The sequence below is a fragment of the Mizuhopecten yessoensis genome, unplaced genomic scaffold, assembly GCF_002113885.1.
Source record: "Mizuhopecten yessoensis strain PY_sf001 unplaced genomic scaffold, ASM211388v2 scaffold8745, whole genome shotgun sequence".
Classification (NCBI taxonomy): Eukaryota; Metazoa; Mollusca; class Bivalvia; order Pectinida; family Pectinidae; genus Mizuhopecten; species Mizuhopecten yessoensis.
This window is the reverse complement of record NW_018407700.1, coordinates 3,367,498-3,386,301: the sequence shown is the minus strand read 5'-3', so window position 1 is coordinate 3,386,301 and position 18,804 is coordinate 3,367,498. Positions and strand designations below refer to the sequence as shown.

At 35.2% G+C, this 18,804-nt stretch overlaps 1 protein-coding gene across 1 annotated transcript in view; it reads left to right on the top strand.

The window, feature by feature from the left end:
* Positions 1–18,804, top strand: part of LOC110456459 (glutamate receptor ionotropic, kainate 2-like) — a 209,590-nt gene that overhangs the window by 132,436 nt on the left and 58,350 nt on the right. The window contains exon 2 of the mRNA XM_021507236.1: positions 14,386–14,544. Within this exon, the coding sequence (XP_021362911.1) occupies positions 14,386–14,544 (159 nt within the window). The remainder of the gene's footprint in view (positions 1–14,385; positions 14,545–18,804) is intronic.

Sequence of the window (18,804 nt, the reverse complement as noted above, 5' to 3'; positions counted from 1 at the left end):
ACACATATACCTCCTTGTTCGAGTAATAAAGGAACGAAATGCAGATTTTCCAAGGCTTACGTCTATTGCTTATCTCCCCTGTCTGGGATTTTTGAATCAAATGCGATAACCTTTTGATTTCAGATTGAGTTGATAATGGGATTCCAGCAGGATTGCAGCATCCATATGTTAAATAATGAAGTTATTTCAGGACCCGTCCTAAATGTGCTGCTGGTTAGTTTATAGCCAGTCTTAGACCAAACAAATTAACTTTGTGTTTCTGGTTAGTTTACCGTCAGTTCTCTATCAAACAAATAAACCTTGTGTAACTGGTTGGGTTACAGCCAGTCTAAGTCCTAACACATACACATTGTGCTGCTTGTAAGCTTGAACTCAGGCCTAGGCCATACAACTAGACCTTATGCTACTGGTACGTGTACAGTCAGTACCATACCAAGCAAATAAAACCGGTGCCGCTGGTTAGTATACAGCCAGTTCCAGACCAAACAAAATCACCTTGTCCTGCTGGTTAGGTTACAGTCAGTCCCAGACCAAACACGTTAACCTTGTGTTGCTGGTTAGTTAAAAGCCAGTCCTGGGCCTTTTTCGTTTAAACGGTCAAACCGGTCGGATCACTGTTGTTCGTTTATTAAATAAGGTCGGACCTAGTAATCTGATGCTGCTTTCAGGCGAGCCTTGACAAATCCTTGCAAGACATGCATAAACATTTGCAAGTCCGCCAGGATTTATACCCGAAATTGTTACATTTATAAACGGTCAAACCGGTTGTTCCGCATGAACAAACAGGCCCCTAGACTGTCCAAATAAACGCTGTGCTGCTGGTCGTTTTACAGCCAGTCCTAGACCAAATCAAAAAAACATGGTGGTGTGTTTTTCGTTTACAGCCAGTCTTAAACAAAAAAAACAACAACTTGCGCTGCTGGTTAGCTTGAATTCCAGACCAAACAACACTTATTGCGGCTGGTAAGCTGAGATCACATCGCATTTTGTAACATTTTAAAATGTAATGGGATTGCTTCATAATATCAAACAGGTTATGTGGTATGTTTTTGATTTGATGGTACTGTATAACAACAAAACATATAACAAAACCAAGAGTCAGAGAGAGTCCACTAAATTACTAACGTGAATAGCTTGTGCATTTGCATGTTTTTTGTCTGCAATAATGTTTTGTTTATAAATTATAAAAATATCTTCGATGTATTCATTTAAGCTCGTAGTTGGCTGATGACAATAATAAAAAGGCGACAGCAATAGCAACAAACAAACTATGGATTGCGGGAGTCCGGATATGATACGCAATGTATATTGTTGAATCATTTATTGATAAATATTAACCTCTTTATATTTATTGAAAACTGAGCTATTATGAAAAACATCAATAAACGTGTATGACATGATATTATAGCGTATTAAGTGAAGATATATAACTTGCTAAATAAAACATATTTTTTATCAAATGCGATTAATATTAACTAAAGCACCTATGTCTATACCTACGTCCTCACTTGTGTATTCTTCTAAAGTAAAATACATTCTGCTTACAAACACCCCTGCAGGTCAGGGATCGAGCAAAGAATACATCTGCTGTTACCAACTGTATGTCGTTAGAGGCGTCTTATGTGGACCCCATGCAGTATCCTGAAATTGTTGTTGTGCCGTCTACTTGGGGACACAGAAGCGACCAAAATAAATCTGCTGCACGCATTGAAATAATTAGGGTATTTCTACTTCAAACTACTTTTTATTTCCTCGCGCCTTGTTTGACAACACTTCAATTTTGGCTTTAATGTTATACGTCTTGCGCTCAGGTGAGGCGGCAATGGCTTTTATTCTCAGGCCGGGACATACCAAAGTCCATCAAAATTGTAGTTGTTACAAGAACGTTCAGCATTTAGGGTAATGACAACAACTGGTTTACGTTATCAGCATGATGTGGCCGGTCGAAATGCTGTACTCCTATATGCTTAAACTGCCCGTCGGTGTGTGCGTCCTGTAACGTCATGTTGATACATATTAGCAGAAGTTGACCTTCCTGTATAAGAAATCATATGCATAACCATGTAAGGGAATATCAACCTAAATACTACCCAATGTGCTTACATCATCTTAAAGCCATACTTGATCGTACGCTCTCCGTAGCTAGCTCTATTGTTATAGATTATTTTGCTGAGTCCAGCACATCATTTTACACCAACAAACCCTGTCAGTATTGGGTATCGTTAAATTCCTTTATTTTTCATATGGTAATTAATTTCCAGATTTGACAAAATCAATCGCTTGCTATAAAAAAATAGTCCCAAATTACAAACAATCTAATTAAAATTATATCTTCACTTCGCTCCCGTTTACTGATATATCGCGTTGAAGATCTAACAACATCCCGTAGAGGGTCATGTTCAGGCGACCTTTGTATTAACCAATCAGATGAGAGCTTACGCATTTCTGTAAGTGATGATGTAATGATTTCGGAACACACTTGCTATCAATACCGAGAGGTGTCAAATGAGCATCGAAAATGGCGGCGCCATGACACCACGCCGTGTCTATCTACAAGACAACGTTTGTACAATTTGTGGATTTTGCTTTGAAATAAGAGAGATTTCCTCTTCTGGTGATGTTGTCGTTAAAAAGTTTAACAACCTGAAACTAAAATTAACCAATGACAGGCTTCGCAATATTCAAACTATCACTGGACCAGACGAAAAAGTGGATTTTGGGCTACGAGGTGTCTGCATTAAATGCTACAGGTCCTGCTTTCTGATTGGTTGAATGAAAGAGTTATGTCGCGTTTTGATTGGCTTGTTATAAATGCGATAATGTATTCATGTTGACCTCTGACGTGACCCTCTATGGGATGTTGTTAGATCTTCAACGCGACATATCAGTAAACGGGAGCGATGTGAAGATATAATTTTAATTAGATTGAAATTACAAACTGGTTTCAAGATATGCAATGCTTACTACTGCATATATATACACATCGATCAAAAGACATGTACTGATGCCAAGATGTAATTTTTGATTTTACTGTCCATAAACGATTTATCAATCAGAAAACCGATTTGCTGATATCTTGAGATCGAGTTTTTAAAAATTTCATTTTAGTTTTCTTTATTGAAATTTTGATTTTAAGAGGAAAAGCAGATTCTTCATATCATGATTCAAAGAGGAGTTTCTTGATATCAACGATTCTGTATGTTTCTATCAACAATCTGATTCCTTGGTTGGAAAAAGGAGTAATAGATAGTAAAACGGCGCCCAATTTGTCAACACCCTCAGCCAAAGTAAACAGCAGTCATAGATGCTACTAGCTCTCGTATACGATGGGGGATATTTCCCTGGTGGCCAAACTTTAGATATCATTGTCGAACCAATACTTACCGTCTCCGAGGTCTCCGTAGAGGTGTCAAGCATCCAGGGGAATATTTGTTATAACCATTGCATGTCCATGTCTGCAGATTGTAGTGTGGTGAATACGTAAACAGACCAAAGTAAGTTATGGTATAGGGGACAGTACGGGTTGTCGCCACCATGATGTGGCTACACCGACAAATGTAGACACATTAGTGAGACAAACTGTCTGTTTATCTTCCTTGCGTTAAATAAAATATCCCCAGCATTGTCACAATACATTAGCATACAGGTATTGGAGTAGCTACGACAAGTATTATCCGGAAAGACAGTGATTTACAGAGTGTACTAAAAAACAGACAGTCTGAGATATGTTATGATGATTTTGTAAAAACACCACTCCTATTTATACGCTGATTTGATTTAAATTATGCTCCAAGATACTGTTTACACGCCGGAACGATACAAAGCGTGTTAGAGTAATATACCAACTTTGAATTGAGTTATTTTACATAAATTACATATAACATGTCAACACAGACATATGTGAAGATATTTTAAACTGGAAATAATCATAGACTGTATAAATTAATGTTCATTAACAGGATTATCCTTGTAAAATACCTATTTATAGGACACACAACCCAATATAACCAAACCCAAATTGCAATGAGCATCGTTACAGAGACAGTAGAGATGCAGTTACTTTGCTTTCGCTACAATATCATGGGGTGGTGATACAAAGATCGCCAGACTTCCTTCACCAACGAAGACTGCATTAGGTGACACACTCATGCACACACTAACTAAGGTAATGACTTACGATGTGCACCGTGAATACCCTGACATCAGATCGATGATTAACGCTGGAACATTGACCTGTTATTCTCTGATGTAATGACATCATAGACAAACATGTTATTATACTAAACATGTAAATTAACGGTTTAGACTATTTTGATAACGCAATTTCAAACTGTGTATACATAATTCAAAAGTAATTACTGAGAGTCGATAGCGTCCCTGAAGGTAATTACTCTCTGTGTTATAGTTTATGGGTTTTCGGCGTATATCATTTACCATTATATAACAAAGTGCTTCGAGGCAATTAGATGCTCGCCAGTTGCCAACATAAACTTCCTTAGGCTTAATGCAATAGCGTAAGAGATAATATATTGGTTCATTAAGATTCAATTTTAATCTTCTTTTTAGGTTTTGCATACATAGAATTTAAGCGATTTTTAAAAAAGATGTTAATGAACAAAGTTAAGATGTTAGAAACTGATACATCAGCAACATTAATCTATTTTTCCTTGATACATAAGAAGTCATAAGTATTCACAGCCATTAAATAATTATACAACTTTGAGGTTGTTTATAAATGCATGCAGTATATAATCTAACTAATGTTCATAGTTGCAATTAGCAAGAAATCAGGCCGGTGCTAGACAGTGTAATAAAATATGGTATATTTAAGCATTGAACTGTTTTTGTATGGTATTTATGATCTATTTGAATGACACAGCTTTGCAAGCAAACAAATCATAATGCGCATACAAAAACAGTTCAATACTTATATTTACGTTTTCTCTGCCGCTTATGTTCTTTTTTAACTTATAATTTATATTCAAAATTAAAAATGCCCGCCTTATCGACAGTCCACACAATTTCGTTCAATAGTTTGAACAGCGTATCGTCGCGTGCTGATTGGCAAACAAAGTAGTACTTTGAAATTTTAACAAACCCTTCAATTTTATTCCACAAGTCAGTAGCAATACGATTTCGTATGATATGTCTATATGGTGATTTAAGTTTATCAACAGAACTCTGAGCTGAAAGCTAGATTTGAAATTGTTTCGATTTTCCCCCGGAACAAATTTCGCGCATGGACAAATACAGTGAACACCGTAAATCCGACCTTGCCCTCAACGAGGGAGTTATTTTTGGAAGTAAATTCGAACTTTTCTCTTTGCTCATTTTGTGGAGAATCCAGGCGTGAATTTATCTGTTGATTGTATGGGAACCTGACAACAGTCGGTAGATTCTATAATAGCTTCGTTTTTTGAAATGTCGTCAGAAACTGAGAAACCGTGAATGCGAGACGCGTGAAACTGAAAGCGTTTGAAGTGAGTGATCTTGTGACGGAGCACAGCCACAGGTTCGTTACACATGTCTGAAATGTCTATGTGTGCTGTGACAAATATCAGTAGGTCTGTAACATATGTGTCAGTAGGTCTTTAGAATATGTGTATTTCAGACATTTGTAACGAACCCCTGTTGATCAGTGCAGTGTAACAAACGATATTTCTGATAAATTGCATGAGCGTTAAAATTGTTTCCATTGCCGGCATTGGTGATTTCAACCGATGTGCATTTTGCACGCTATTGCAGACCTTGGTCTTGTTTTTGTTGTAATAAAAGTATTTTTTATCTTATTTTTTATTTTGCACATAAATTTATAATGACATTGTCAAAACTCACAATACCTAGCGATATTTCAGCATGCGCAGCCGTCATGTTTATTTACATTGGATATTGTATTTCCGGTCAGTGTTGTATTAATACGCTCAGAATTATGTCTCGTGTTGCATGGTAATTAAAGTCCCATCAACGATACAGCTTTCAAAGAGGCTTTATATAGACAATGCCATGCAAATGTAAATATAGATAAATATTCTGCAATAGTTCAAAAAGGTCAGTACATTACACAATCATGTATATATCAAGCCGTGTAAATAATGCATAGACTGTATCTAATCAAATATACATATATATATATGTTCCACTAGAATACACAGGACATGGTATGATATAAATGTTATATGTGGTTGCTTTTGTTTGAGAAATTGTATCGCTACAAATTGAACCGTTTCCAACTGTTGCTTAAAGTCGATATGACAACAACCTGACAACTATTTATTTTTTCAAGCCATATAATTCCAAATAGAAAGATATTGGAATTTATCTTAAATCGATAAAAAAATCAGCAGTGCCGAAACAGTTTTAGATGGCTCATTTTTTATAAACAATCCTTACGTGTCATTTTCAATATGACGTATTGGTAATAATCAACAGATTTTATATAAATACGTAATAAATGTGGTGATTATATGCCACCTAATCATGGGTGTTCATTCGAAATCAAGGTTTTACGGCTCATGCTTACAATACGTTAACAAGAAACTGTCCATGTTTTTATCACAATCATTTCTTTGTACAACAATCATTTGAAATCTTTTCCTGGTCTTCGTTGCGTATGGTTTAATCGTTTGCGTGTTATTGACTTTAGTAGAACAACGTAAAACACTCAAAAGTGACATCAATTCTGACAGGAGGTTGTCATTGATTTCTATTAAAGATGACTGCACGATTAAGATAGCCGACTAGCACCATGCGTATAATCGTTAGAATATATTATGCTCTATTCTAGACATGGCATGATGTTCATCCGTTTTCATGCCCTGTTTATTACGATTTACTCTTTGGTCCTACCTGGTTTTATTGCTGCAGGTGCAACTAATCACTAGGAAATGGCGTTAAGAAGCATCGATCTAAAATACAGTTAGTCGATGCAGAACACATTTCCTTTGTATTACAAGGTCATGTCGTCCAATTAGGAATCATGAGTGACTTATGGTCCAAAGATTGAAAATATTTCCTGAAGTGCTCCGTAATATATGTTAGTGCATAAAGATCAAGTTTTAGTTTTACAAAAGAACTTTTCAATACAAACTTTTGTTTACTTTAAAACGAGTATTTTATGAAAATCGTATACACTTCAAATAAAACTGTTAATTTAGATAATATAAATAAGGCTTGTATTTTACCAAAATACAGGTGTTCAAAAGATAAAAAGAAAAACACATGGTTGTGATCATGATATTTCGTCAAAGTTATGACCAAAAACAGGTCAGATCGGCAACAGGAATCCATTAGTGTCGCGTGGACAGCTAACGTGTACAAGAATCACATGGGAAGCGCTAGCGCAGAAAAGACGACTCGTGTCAAACAAGGGAAGCAGTTTGGATGACGGTGTGGCACGGGAGGTCGCCTTATCACAGGCCATCACTCACCCACAGTGAACTAACGCGCCAAAATAGGCATCGGGCGACTTACCGCAGTGTTCTCAGACCGGCGCTACACAAAAACAAAGTCTATCGATTTTATCCAATTTCACACAAAGCTAATTTGTAGATGTATTGAAAATTTGCAAAACAGGTTCGAGAGAGTTATTAATTCGTCTTTATTCAATTTCAGAAAAGTACAAGCTCTGAACTCATTGTTACAAAAAAAAGGTTCACGGATGTAATGGGATTTCACTCGACAAATTTGCGAGTATGCTAAATTCTATATCATGTCATGTTATAAATGGATTGAACACTTTGTTAAGATTTATAAACTGTTAGTTACTTAAATTTGCAAAAGTAGCAGCATTTTATCTCAATAGTCTAGCTCATACATATATCTTACAGTTGCTAAACTGCATTATTTCTAGTAACATACATAAACAGTCCGCAGGTTTTTTTTGTCCACGAATGGTCCCATAGAAATACATTAGCAATATTCTTGTTTGAATTTATAAACAAAGACTGCCATTGAAATACTATTAGCATACGTCTGATCTACACAGTATTCCGTCTTTGCGTTTTGCAGAGTTATCTTCTCTTGGGAGCAGGTATTGATTGTTACGTCATTGGTTTGTGTGAGAAAATTACGTCGTTTTCTCAAACATTGATGACGTTACTCTCACAAACAAGTGACGTAATAATCATCACCTGCTCCCAAGAGAAGATAACTCTGCAATAAGCAAAGACGGAATACTGCTGTGGCAAAGGCTCGGTTAGCCAGCAGTACTCCAATATAATAGAAGTTCAGTAATTACATGGACGGCAACTTATCTAGTTTTATAAAACTATCTGTCAAAGTAAACTTGGTTTTAATAAAGCTAGGCATAAATCCATAAAATAAAACGCATATGACTACAAAATAGTATTATAACGGTCATTTAATATATCGATTCGCTTAAATTATCTCCAAAAGACAGTTCAACTTATAAGACTGTAACATAATAGTTATAATAGCCACTGACCCCTGCATGAACTTATGGAAGAAAGATTCTATCGTTTAGTCTCTCAATCTCACCATGCGTCTAATTGATCATTTGCTGCAGTTTTGTTTGTTCCTAATGTATTTACAAAGACAAATATTCAGAAATTATTAGGTTGTCCAGAACTGAATCACCGCCGCCAATTTCGAGACGCCGGCTCTACTCGGTTTGTTGATAAATTAATTGATCATTTTTAGCATCCAGACTCGATGACAGGGAGATTGTCCAACGATTACATACTTTGAAGATGTAGGAATACATATTATCTAATTTACTTTTTTAAATTGATACTTTCCTATCAATACGGAAAACCAAACGTTTAGTTATTGACAATTATCTTAAACCTCACTCCGAGAAGCCGATCCATAAAGATAAACGTTTGTAAAACTAGAGCGAAAAGTTATATCACTTCGTAAAATTCGCATGTTTTAGAGGAGACATATCTGATCTTAAAACACTTACCATGGCTTTCGACAGGTTCGTGGCTAGCTTTTCTATTACAAAGCTTCATTTTCGTCGCCCATAGTTGTCATTGCTTTTATATTGGTAACCAAAATTGTGCTATTTTAAACAAAGTTGCAGTGTTTCAGGATTACAAAGTACATTAGGATGGCGTTTGTTTGTATCAATTTCATTATGCATTACAGAAATGTATTCTGTGATTGATAGTGTAAATAGGGGTGCTCGATGTATAAAAATATGATCGAGGCGTTAGGTGTATATAAATATTACCGATGCGTTTGGTGTCTAGAAATATTACCGATACGTTTGGTGTATATAAATATTACCGATGCGTTTGGTGTATATAAATATTAACGATGCGTTTGGTTTATATAAATATTAACGATGCGTTTGGTTTATATAAATATTACTAATGCGTTTGGTTTATATACATATTACCGATGCGTTTGGTGTATATACATATTACCGATACGTTTGGTGTATATAAAAATTACCGATGCGTTTGGTGTATATAAATATTAACAATGCGTTTGGTTTATATAAATATTACTGATGCGTTTGGTTTATATACATATTAACGATGCGTTTGGTTTATATAAATATTAACGATGCGTTTGGTTTATATAAATATTACCGATGCGTTTGGTGTATATAAATATTAACGATGCGTTTGGTGTATATAAATATTAACGATGCGTTTGGTTTATATAAATATTACCGATGCGTTTGGTTTATATAGATATTAACGATGCGTTTAGTGTATATACATATTAACGATGCGTTTGGTTTATATAGATATTAACGATGCGTTTGGTTTATATGAATATTAACTATGCGTTTGGTGTTTATGAATATTACCGATGCGTTTGGTGTATATAATATTACTGATGCGTTTGGTGTATATACATATAACGATGCGTTTGGTGTATATATATATTAACGATGCGTTTGGTTTATATGAATATTAACGATGCGTTTGGTGTATATATATATTAACGATGCGTTTGGTTTATATGAATATTAACGATGCGTTTAGTGTATATAAATATTAACGATGCGTTTGGTGTATATAAATATTACCGATGCGTTTGGTGTATATATATATTACCGATGCGTGTGGTGTATATAAATATTACCGATGCGTTTGGTGTATATACATATTACCGATTCGTTTGGTGTATATGAATGTTAACGATGCGTAGGGGGAGATAAATATTACCGATGCGTTTGGTGTATATGAATATTACCGATGCGTTTGGTGTATATACATATTACCGATTCGTTTGGTGTTTATAAATATTAACGATGCGTTTGGTGTATATAAATATTAACGATGCGTTTGGTATTTATAAATATTACTGATGCGTTTGGTGTATATACATATTACCGATGCGTTTGGTGTATATAGATATTACCGATGCGTTTGGTGTATATACATATTAACGATGCGTTTGGTTTATTTACATATTACCGATATTAACGATGCGTTTGCATATTACCGATGCGTTTGGTGTATATAAATATTACCGATGTGTTTGGTGTATATAGATATTACGGGGGCGTTTTATGTATATAAATATTACCGATGCGTTTGGTGAATATAGATATTACCGATGCGTTTGGTGTATATAAATATTACCGATGTGTTTGGTGTATATAGATATTACCGATGCGTTTTATGTATATAAATATTACCGATGCGTTTGGTGTATATACATATTACCGATGTGTTTGGTGTATATAGATATTACCGATGCGTATGGTGTATATACATATTACCGATGCGTTTGGTGTATATAGATATTAACGATGCGTTTGGTGTATATACATATTACCGATGTGTTTGGTGTATATAGATATTACCGATGCGTTTGGTGTATATAGATATTACCGATGCGTTTGGTGTATATAAATATCACCGATGCGTTTGGTGTATATAGATATTACCGATGTGTTTGGTGTATATAGATATTACCGATGCGTTTGGTGTATATAAATATTATCGATGTGTTTGGTGTATATACATATTACCGATGTGTTTGGTGTATATAGATATTACCGATGCGTTTGGTGTATATAAATATTATCGATGTGTTTGGTGTATATACATATTACCGATGTGTTTGGTGTATATAGATATTACCGATGCGTTTGGTGTATATAAATATTATCGATGTGTTTGGTGTATATACATATTACCGATGTGTTTGGTGTATATAGATATTACCGATGCGTTTGGTGTATATAAATATTATCGATGTGTTTGGTGTATATACATATTACCGATGCGTTTGGTGTATATAGATATTACCGATGCGTTTGGTGTATATAAATATTACCAATGCGTTTGGTGTATATAGATATTACCGATGTGTTTGGCGTATAAAGATATTAACGATGCGTTTGGTGTATATAAATGATATCAGTGTGTGGTGTATATAAATAATATCGACGTGTTCGGTGTTAATAAAAATAAAAATGTGTTCGGTGTAAATAAAAATAAAAAAACTCAATGTATTTGGTATGAATAATATTGATACAAATAAGTCTGTGTGTTTAGTGTAGATGAAAAATACTGACGCGTGCGTTATATATAAATAATAGTGTTGTGTTGCATGGTATTATATTGGTTTTTGTTTTGTTTCGTGTCTAGTAAGAGTTCAACACTTATTATAAATTTGAAATCCATGACATATTTGCACGCAATTGTAACCTTAAGGCTTCTCGGAATTATTCGAATGCAATACAATAATTTAATAAACAGAAATAACAAAATTACAAAATAAACAAATTCAAAATACAGTAAATTTAGGGGAAAACCTCTATCACAAATACAACGTTTAAGACATGTCTAAACGTTTCAGACATTCTTATCATTACAAGCGCCGTGTAGTCCTCTGTTAAATTGTTTACAAATGGGTGGAAAAAAGTTGAAGTTTGTTTTTTATCTTCATTCACCATTTTGGTTCATTCCTATCATCAATTAAATTCTAAATATGCTACTTCCCGATAGGTAACACTTCTTCAAAGTTAGGAGTTGATACATTTTAACACTAAGCTATTCAACAAATTGTAAGTGTAAACAGTTGCTTAATTGTTAACTGACAATATTTACCATAATTAAAAGAGTACAAAGAGATAGTTTGAAAGTGCTAATTAAGACCATGGATGTTGAAAGTGGGCGATGGCTCCCGTGGGTGTTTTAATGAGCATGTACAACTGTTTATGACCTTTGCTCAAAACGAAGGCACACTAATCACAATTACCACTAATCCATATCAAGGCGTCTCATAGTTTTAGAATCTTGGAAATTTACATAAAAATATAAGCAAAAACGTTTTTTGCACATTTCCCTCTTTTGCAGTTTGGTTGACTGACCTCGTTCAGATTTATTTTCATATTTTACTGATATAATGGTATTTTAGAGGTACATGTTCAGAGTATCTTGAATGAATCTTTAAAGTGATATATTTTGATAATATCACGGCTTCATGAACACGTATAAACTTTGTCGAGATGATATAATCAATTTCAAAACATCAACATGACAAATCATTAATGATAATGATAAGTATATGCAACATTTATATAGCGCCTTATATAAATTGTAATATTACTCTAAAGCGCTTTACAACATATGAAAAATAGTTTAAGTTATAATTGTGAAAACAAAAACAAAGGCTTACAATCACTTTACTACATTAAGCAAGCATATAATAATCGCAATGTGCACATACATGAATAAATAAAGGGTGGTATTTACATGACGAGGTGAGTTTTGATGTCCTTGAAACCATACACAATCTTAATCAACGCATATTCAACACAGGCGAATTAAAAGCAAACTGATATATATTTAGCATGTAAGTAGAAATCTAATGCACATTAAGAACTTGACATGGAATTGACAATCACCTTCAAAATAAGCGAGATAGTTAATACATAGGGACAAACTGACAAGGGGCTGAGAAACTATAAGCAAGATTTTCGGGATATCATTTTGCGTACTTAGGAAGCTGAGCAGCTGCATTTAGTATTTGGAGACTTTTAACCTATCGGAACAAATAATTGTCTCAATAACAATTCTACAACAAGAAACAAACACAAAAAAAATATTCACCATGATTGGATGGGAGAGACATGAACGTTTCCCCAAAGTTTGATACCCAATTCCATTCCCTTCCCCCAAGTCATTCTTATGTACCACGTTATTTATCGCCAGTACAAAAATAAGTTGAAAATGGTTATCGCAGTGTGTCATTTTTATTGATGACGATACGTATCTATGGTTAATAGAGACAACCCCGTGTGTTGCTTCCCTCATGCTAGGAGTTACGTATGGTGTATGGTAGCCAGGGACCACGTGTCGATGTGTCTTCCTGTACAAAATATGTATGTTAAAAATGGCAATGCGATGGCAGGTGTTTCTAATTGAAGTACATGACTTAGATATATCATCAACTATATAATCGTAATAATAGCAAATGCATGTACATGTAGACAATGTAAGAGTAGAACGTACATTTATCAGTAGTGTTTTCCAGGTGTTGAGAAATACATTATTAAAAAACGTCAGTAGGTTTCTGCAAAAGAAATAAAATGGATAACAGTATTCAAAACACCACATGCCTGCTAAACACCAGGAAGTGCTAATGAAAAAAAATGTAGTCAAATCTTACAAGTTTCATCGTTGAGTGCAAAACTATAGTCTTAAACTAGATAAAAAAAATGCTGAATGCGTGTATTATCCACTTATGCAATTAGGAGACGTCGGCTTCTTCCACGCGTGACGTAACCGAAAACGTACGACGCTGGCATGAAGTACATCCTAGTCTATCTCTCGATACTTGCCGTACAAGGTGATATGTAGCTTCTATTTTTATCGTCGTCTGTTCTGGACACGTTGGCCGTCTGAAGACCACTTTGATAGTTGGATATTAATCAGAACACTCGCGGTCAGTGATTGCCTGGTCAGGATATATACTTACCAGAACACTGTAGCCTTGAATCAATCGCAAATGAACATCATTATACAAAGGTTGTGTAAACAATCAGTATCTATTTATTGCAGTATCGATTGCTAAGAAGTGCCATACATCATAAGACGTGATTTGCAAAAGAGAACCTTTATCTTACAACATGTCGGAAACATGTATCTCCGTAGGCACGAATTGGTGTTCAAACTATATCAAAGTGCTTGCAAATAAAATTGTAATTTCCTCAACTGATCTATTATCTAAGTTAATGCATTTCTTGACTATTGCTTTTATTAATATACGTATAATCTTACGTTAAACCAAGAAGCAGATGCTTATTTAAATAGCAGTGTACGCTATGTATGTTTAATAAGTTCTTATCCAATTTATTGATTTGTGAAACCGTTTATCATCGTTAAAGTTGTTATTTTCAAATCGTTTTATTCTTAGTAAAAAAAAATACTTAACACATTATTGAATTTTCAGGTGGGTTATTCGGTGACGACGAACTGGAAACGACAGAAAATACCTTCAAGTATTCCGTATATAGAATTAACCACGAAAGAAGTCTCCTTCGCAACACCAAATTACACTACGAAACACGTAAACTCCCTACAAAAGACACGTTTCTGTCATCTAAAGAAGGTATGTACCGACTGTATAATAGTTTCTATCATTGCAAGCTAAAAGTATTCACTTATTTATACAATTGTTTCTAATACAACAGAAGTTTTGCAGCAACTGTATGCCGTTGTTTCTATCAGTCGGAGACAACATGAACACCCATAGCAGAAATTGTCTTATATATATGATCGTAACAAGATATGTCTTAATTCTATGATTGTTTACTGTTCTTAATGAAATATTCGTTTTATTAAAAATATCAGACATGAACAGGACATTATTTATATTAATGTTAACATTGAAGGTGTATGCATGTAACATACCCTCTTTGCTCGAAAAAAACTGTACGTACAGTTTGCAATTATCTGATTGAAGAAAGCTATCATATCACCATTTGACAACAGCACAAGGCAAACATGTAACTGTTTATTTGTCATGAGATGTTCTACCATTGGATGTCATATATATAAATGTCCACGCTGTCAAAATGCAATTGACTGGAAGAATTCAGAATAGAATATTTTACATTCAATTTGAATTATGGAAACATCATAGCGGTTCAGTGTCACTACTATGAACCAAGTCCCTCTGGATACTTCTAAAATGTGATGAAAAGTGACGACTTGCATGTGCACAACAGCATTGTACAAACAGTAAATTAGTGCCTTCGAATGGATTGCACATGGATACCACAACGGACATGCCCCTGTAGTGTAGCAGTGTGTATGTATTATGGGTTAGATAAGGCACCACTGACCCTATCGTGCCAACACTGATCCTATGGTAGTGAAATTGGCAGTACAAATGACAGCTTCCTTCTCCTGTCGTATATGTCTTCAGGGAATCTGAAAGATAGAGTAGTTTATCGAATTTCTCTCTCCCCCTGCCGCGTCGTGACAAACGTTGATAGATTTTGTTTGAAGCTGTGGCATGGTATATACAGCCTCTATTTCCAAGGAACAACGCACATGTTATGCCATGTCAGTTACAGAAAGAAACCTAAACCCAGAGGAAGTGCCGGGGGCGATGGCGTACTGCAGGGGCACGTGTTCCTTTGAGGAAATGTAACGACATCTGTTGTGTTTGTACATATCGAGAGTATTATTCAGACAGATAATCTGCTAAAGACATTATCTAGAACATATATCTATGAAATTGCTTTCGGTCAGGTTTTTTACTTTCGTTGTTACCAATTGACTTTGGATTGTATATTTAAACGTTGCCCTTACATGTCCTGCTTCGCATAGTCACTGTTTACCCTATATAGAAAAAAGCTAAAAGTTTTAAACTAAATATTTCATATTTAATAGTAATGCACCGTTAATCTGTATATGCGGAATGTATGTGGGAAATAAAAAAGACAAGATTTCCAAAAGATCGTACATTTCGAAATTTATACCGTTTTTATTTGTACCAGCCATTCGCATCACGCATAGTTCGCCCACAGAGAGCATTCCATACCTTTCATTTGATTTGAATAAATACAACAAATTGACGTTGCTGAATTCAACAATTTCACCAAATGGGCTTGAGTACAACGCCATGCTATGGCAATTTCCAATGCAGCATTAGTATATCTTAACTAAACATATAAATGAGCTAAAAACATGCATTTTTTCCTAAACTTAACTTTCTGTTATCATATTAAATCAAAATAGGTCGTGTACCTTGTTGAACTCACGTGTTCACCAAATGTAGATACGCTACAACAGAGAGCACAAGTCGAGTCGAAACGCATGCCTTGATCTTATTATTGATCAATATTCCAGGAAGAAAGCGATTTCTGGAAATTAGAAAAATAAGAAGAAGTTACACTGGTGTCAATGGTGGCATATGTGTTGATATTGGTGTCAGAGTTGACCCGCCTTGACCAGCGGTCCTTCCAATCCGTCATTCAGGCCAATTAGCATTGGCCAGCTCACCTACAGTATTCGTAAATATCTGGTGAGAAACAATTCAACGCCTCTGATGACAAGTATTGTTAGCTTGTCATGATCTTCCTGAAAAAGAAGTGCATTTGTTTTTAATTAAATGTGGTTAACATTAAATATTATTTAAAGACCCAAACTCTTTGTAGGAAAGGTTAACACTATGATTATGATGAAGCTTGCTTTGATAAATATAATATATAAGTGGACGTGACCAGACATTAAGTTGATATAAGTCGATTTATTTGGTTTGTCCGAGCGGTCCATCGTCGTGGTGGAGTGGGAATGCTGTTCCCGCCAAGGACATTGGACATCCACGACAGTACAGAAGTAAATGGGTGTAATCAATTACAAACCTTTTAGACTAATTCAATAACTGGTTTGCTTACTGGGTGAAATGATAATATTATACCGTGGACATGCACACACTTTGGGACATGTTGATAACCTGATTGAAGGGATACAGTACTGGCAGGATCTTATCCCCGGTCATCGGTGGAGTCCCCAAGAAAGCACCAGGGACCAGGGGATATGTTCCGATTAACGCTGTTTGTTGTGAAAAAAGTCGCAACATGAGAACAATTGAGTTCTGTGTTCAAATGACCTTACTCAAATTCAATATGCATCACGAATTCCTGTGAGAATTTAAATCCCCTGGTAGAAATTCCGATTGACAGCTGATGTAATGTAACGCTGGGTTTTCTAGAAGGTTATTGTTGGGTTACAGTATTAGATTTTAAGGGATCCTGATACCGATGTGATCCCATGGACATTAAGACCGTCCGTCCGGGCATAGGAATTTAAAATGGTTACTACCAATAATGAAAACACTAAACAACAACGGCATTTGTATTTCAATGCCGTTTAAACACCGATGTCTGGACATGATAGCACTAACGTAGTTTATAACAAATGGTTTGCTTCACTCCCTCATCTCGTTTTTATCTATAAAGCACTAACAACTATATTTGTTTTTTAAACTAATGGTGAGGTAACTCCTGACCGTACTTATTTGACATATTAAACCAGCAAAGAATGTCATGTTCAAAGTCATAGATAGGCGCATTTAGTTTGAGCTATATCATGATGGATTTAATTTCTAACATAAACTCTCAGTGATTCTTATTAGATGACTGAAGCTATGTTCATGCAGGCAAACTGAAGGATTGATAACAGTCCCGACTCCTGTCTCTTGGCAGTGACACTACAACCTGTCCGTCCGATTCAGATTTGTTATTTTTTTCCTTCAACATAACTTTAACAGTTTTTAAAATATAAAGTATCTAATATTCATTACAATCTTGAAAGAGTAGCATCATATTGTTTCCAAATAGCATATTAACATCAATAGAAATAGCAGGAAGACTTTTCTGCTCAACTGACTTAATTGTTACTTTCATTGTATCAACGATATGCGTTTCGAACTTGGGAACAACGACGTATATAAAGTAGGCAACTATAATCTGTTATATGGAAATGAAAAGATAAGCCAACTAGAATATGTCGTATCAGAATAAATGTACCAGCCAGCAAGTACCAGCTTTGTAAACATAATGACAGTGGCCCTTGGTATGGCCGTGATATACTTCATAAATACATGATATTGCTAATAAATAATTAAAAGGGTAATTTCTTAAGTGATTTTTCACCATAATGAAATGATCAGCAATGGACCACTACAACTTCGACAAAGATTAAACTATTATTTAACAATGATACAGATCTAATCTAGAACGGCACTGGATATAACACTTTACCAACACGTACAGTGTTTGATCTATCCCTAGGTTATACCACACAAACAGTGTATGCTCCATACCTACTCTATTCCAACAGTAATGGTGTGTGATCCATACCGATGTTATACCAACAGTAACAGTGATTGATATATCCCTAGGTTATACCACACAAACAGCGTATGATCCGTCCCTTCGTTATACCAACAGTAATTGTGTGTGATCCATCCCTACGTTATACCAACACTAATGGTGTGTGATCCATACCGATGTTATACCAACAGTAACAGTGATTGATATATCCCTAGGTTATACCACACAAACAGTGTATGATCCATCCCTACGTTATATCAACAGTAATTGTGTGTGATCCATTCCTACGTTATACCGACAGTAATTGTGTGTGATCCATCCCTACGTTATACCAACACTAATGGTGTGTGATCCATCCCTACGTTATACCAACGGTAACAGAGATTGATCTATCCCTAGGTTATACCACACAAACAGTGTATGATCCATCCCTACGTTATACCAACAGTAACAGAGATTGATATATCCCTAGGTTATACCACACAAACAGTGTATGATCCATCCCTACGTTATACCAACAGTAA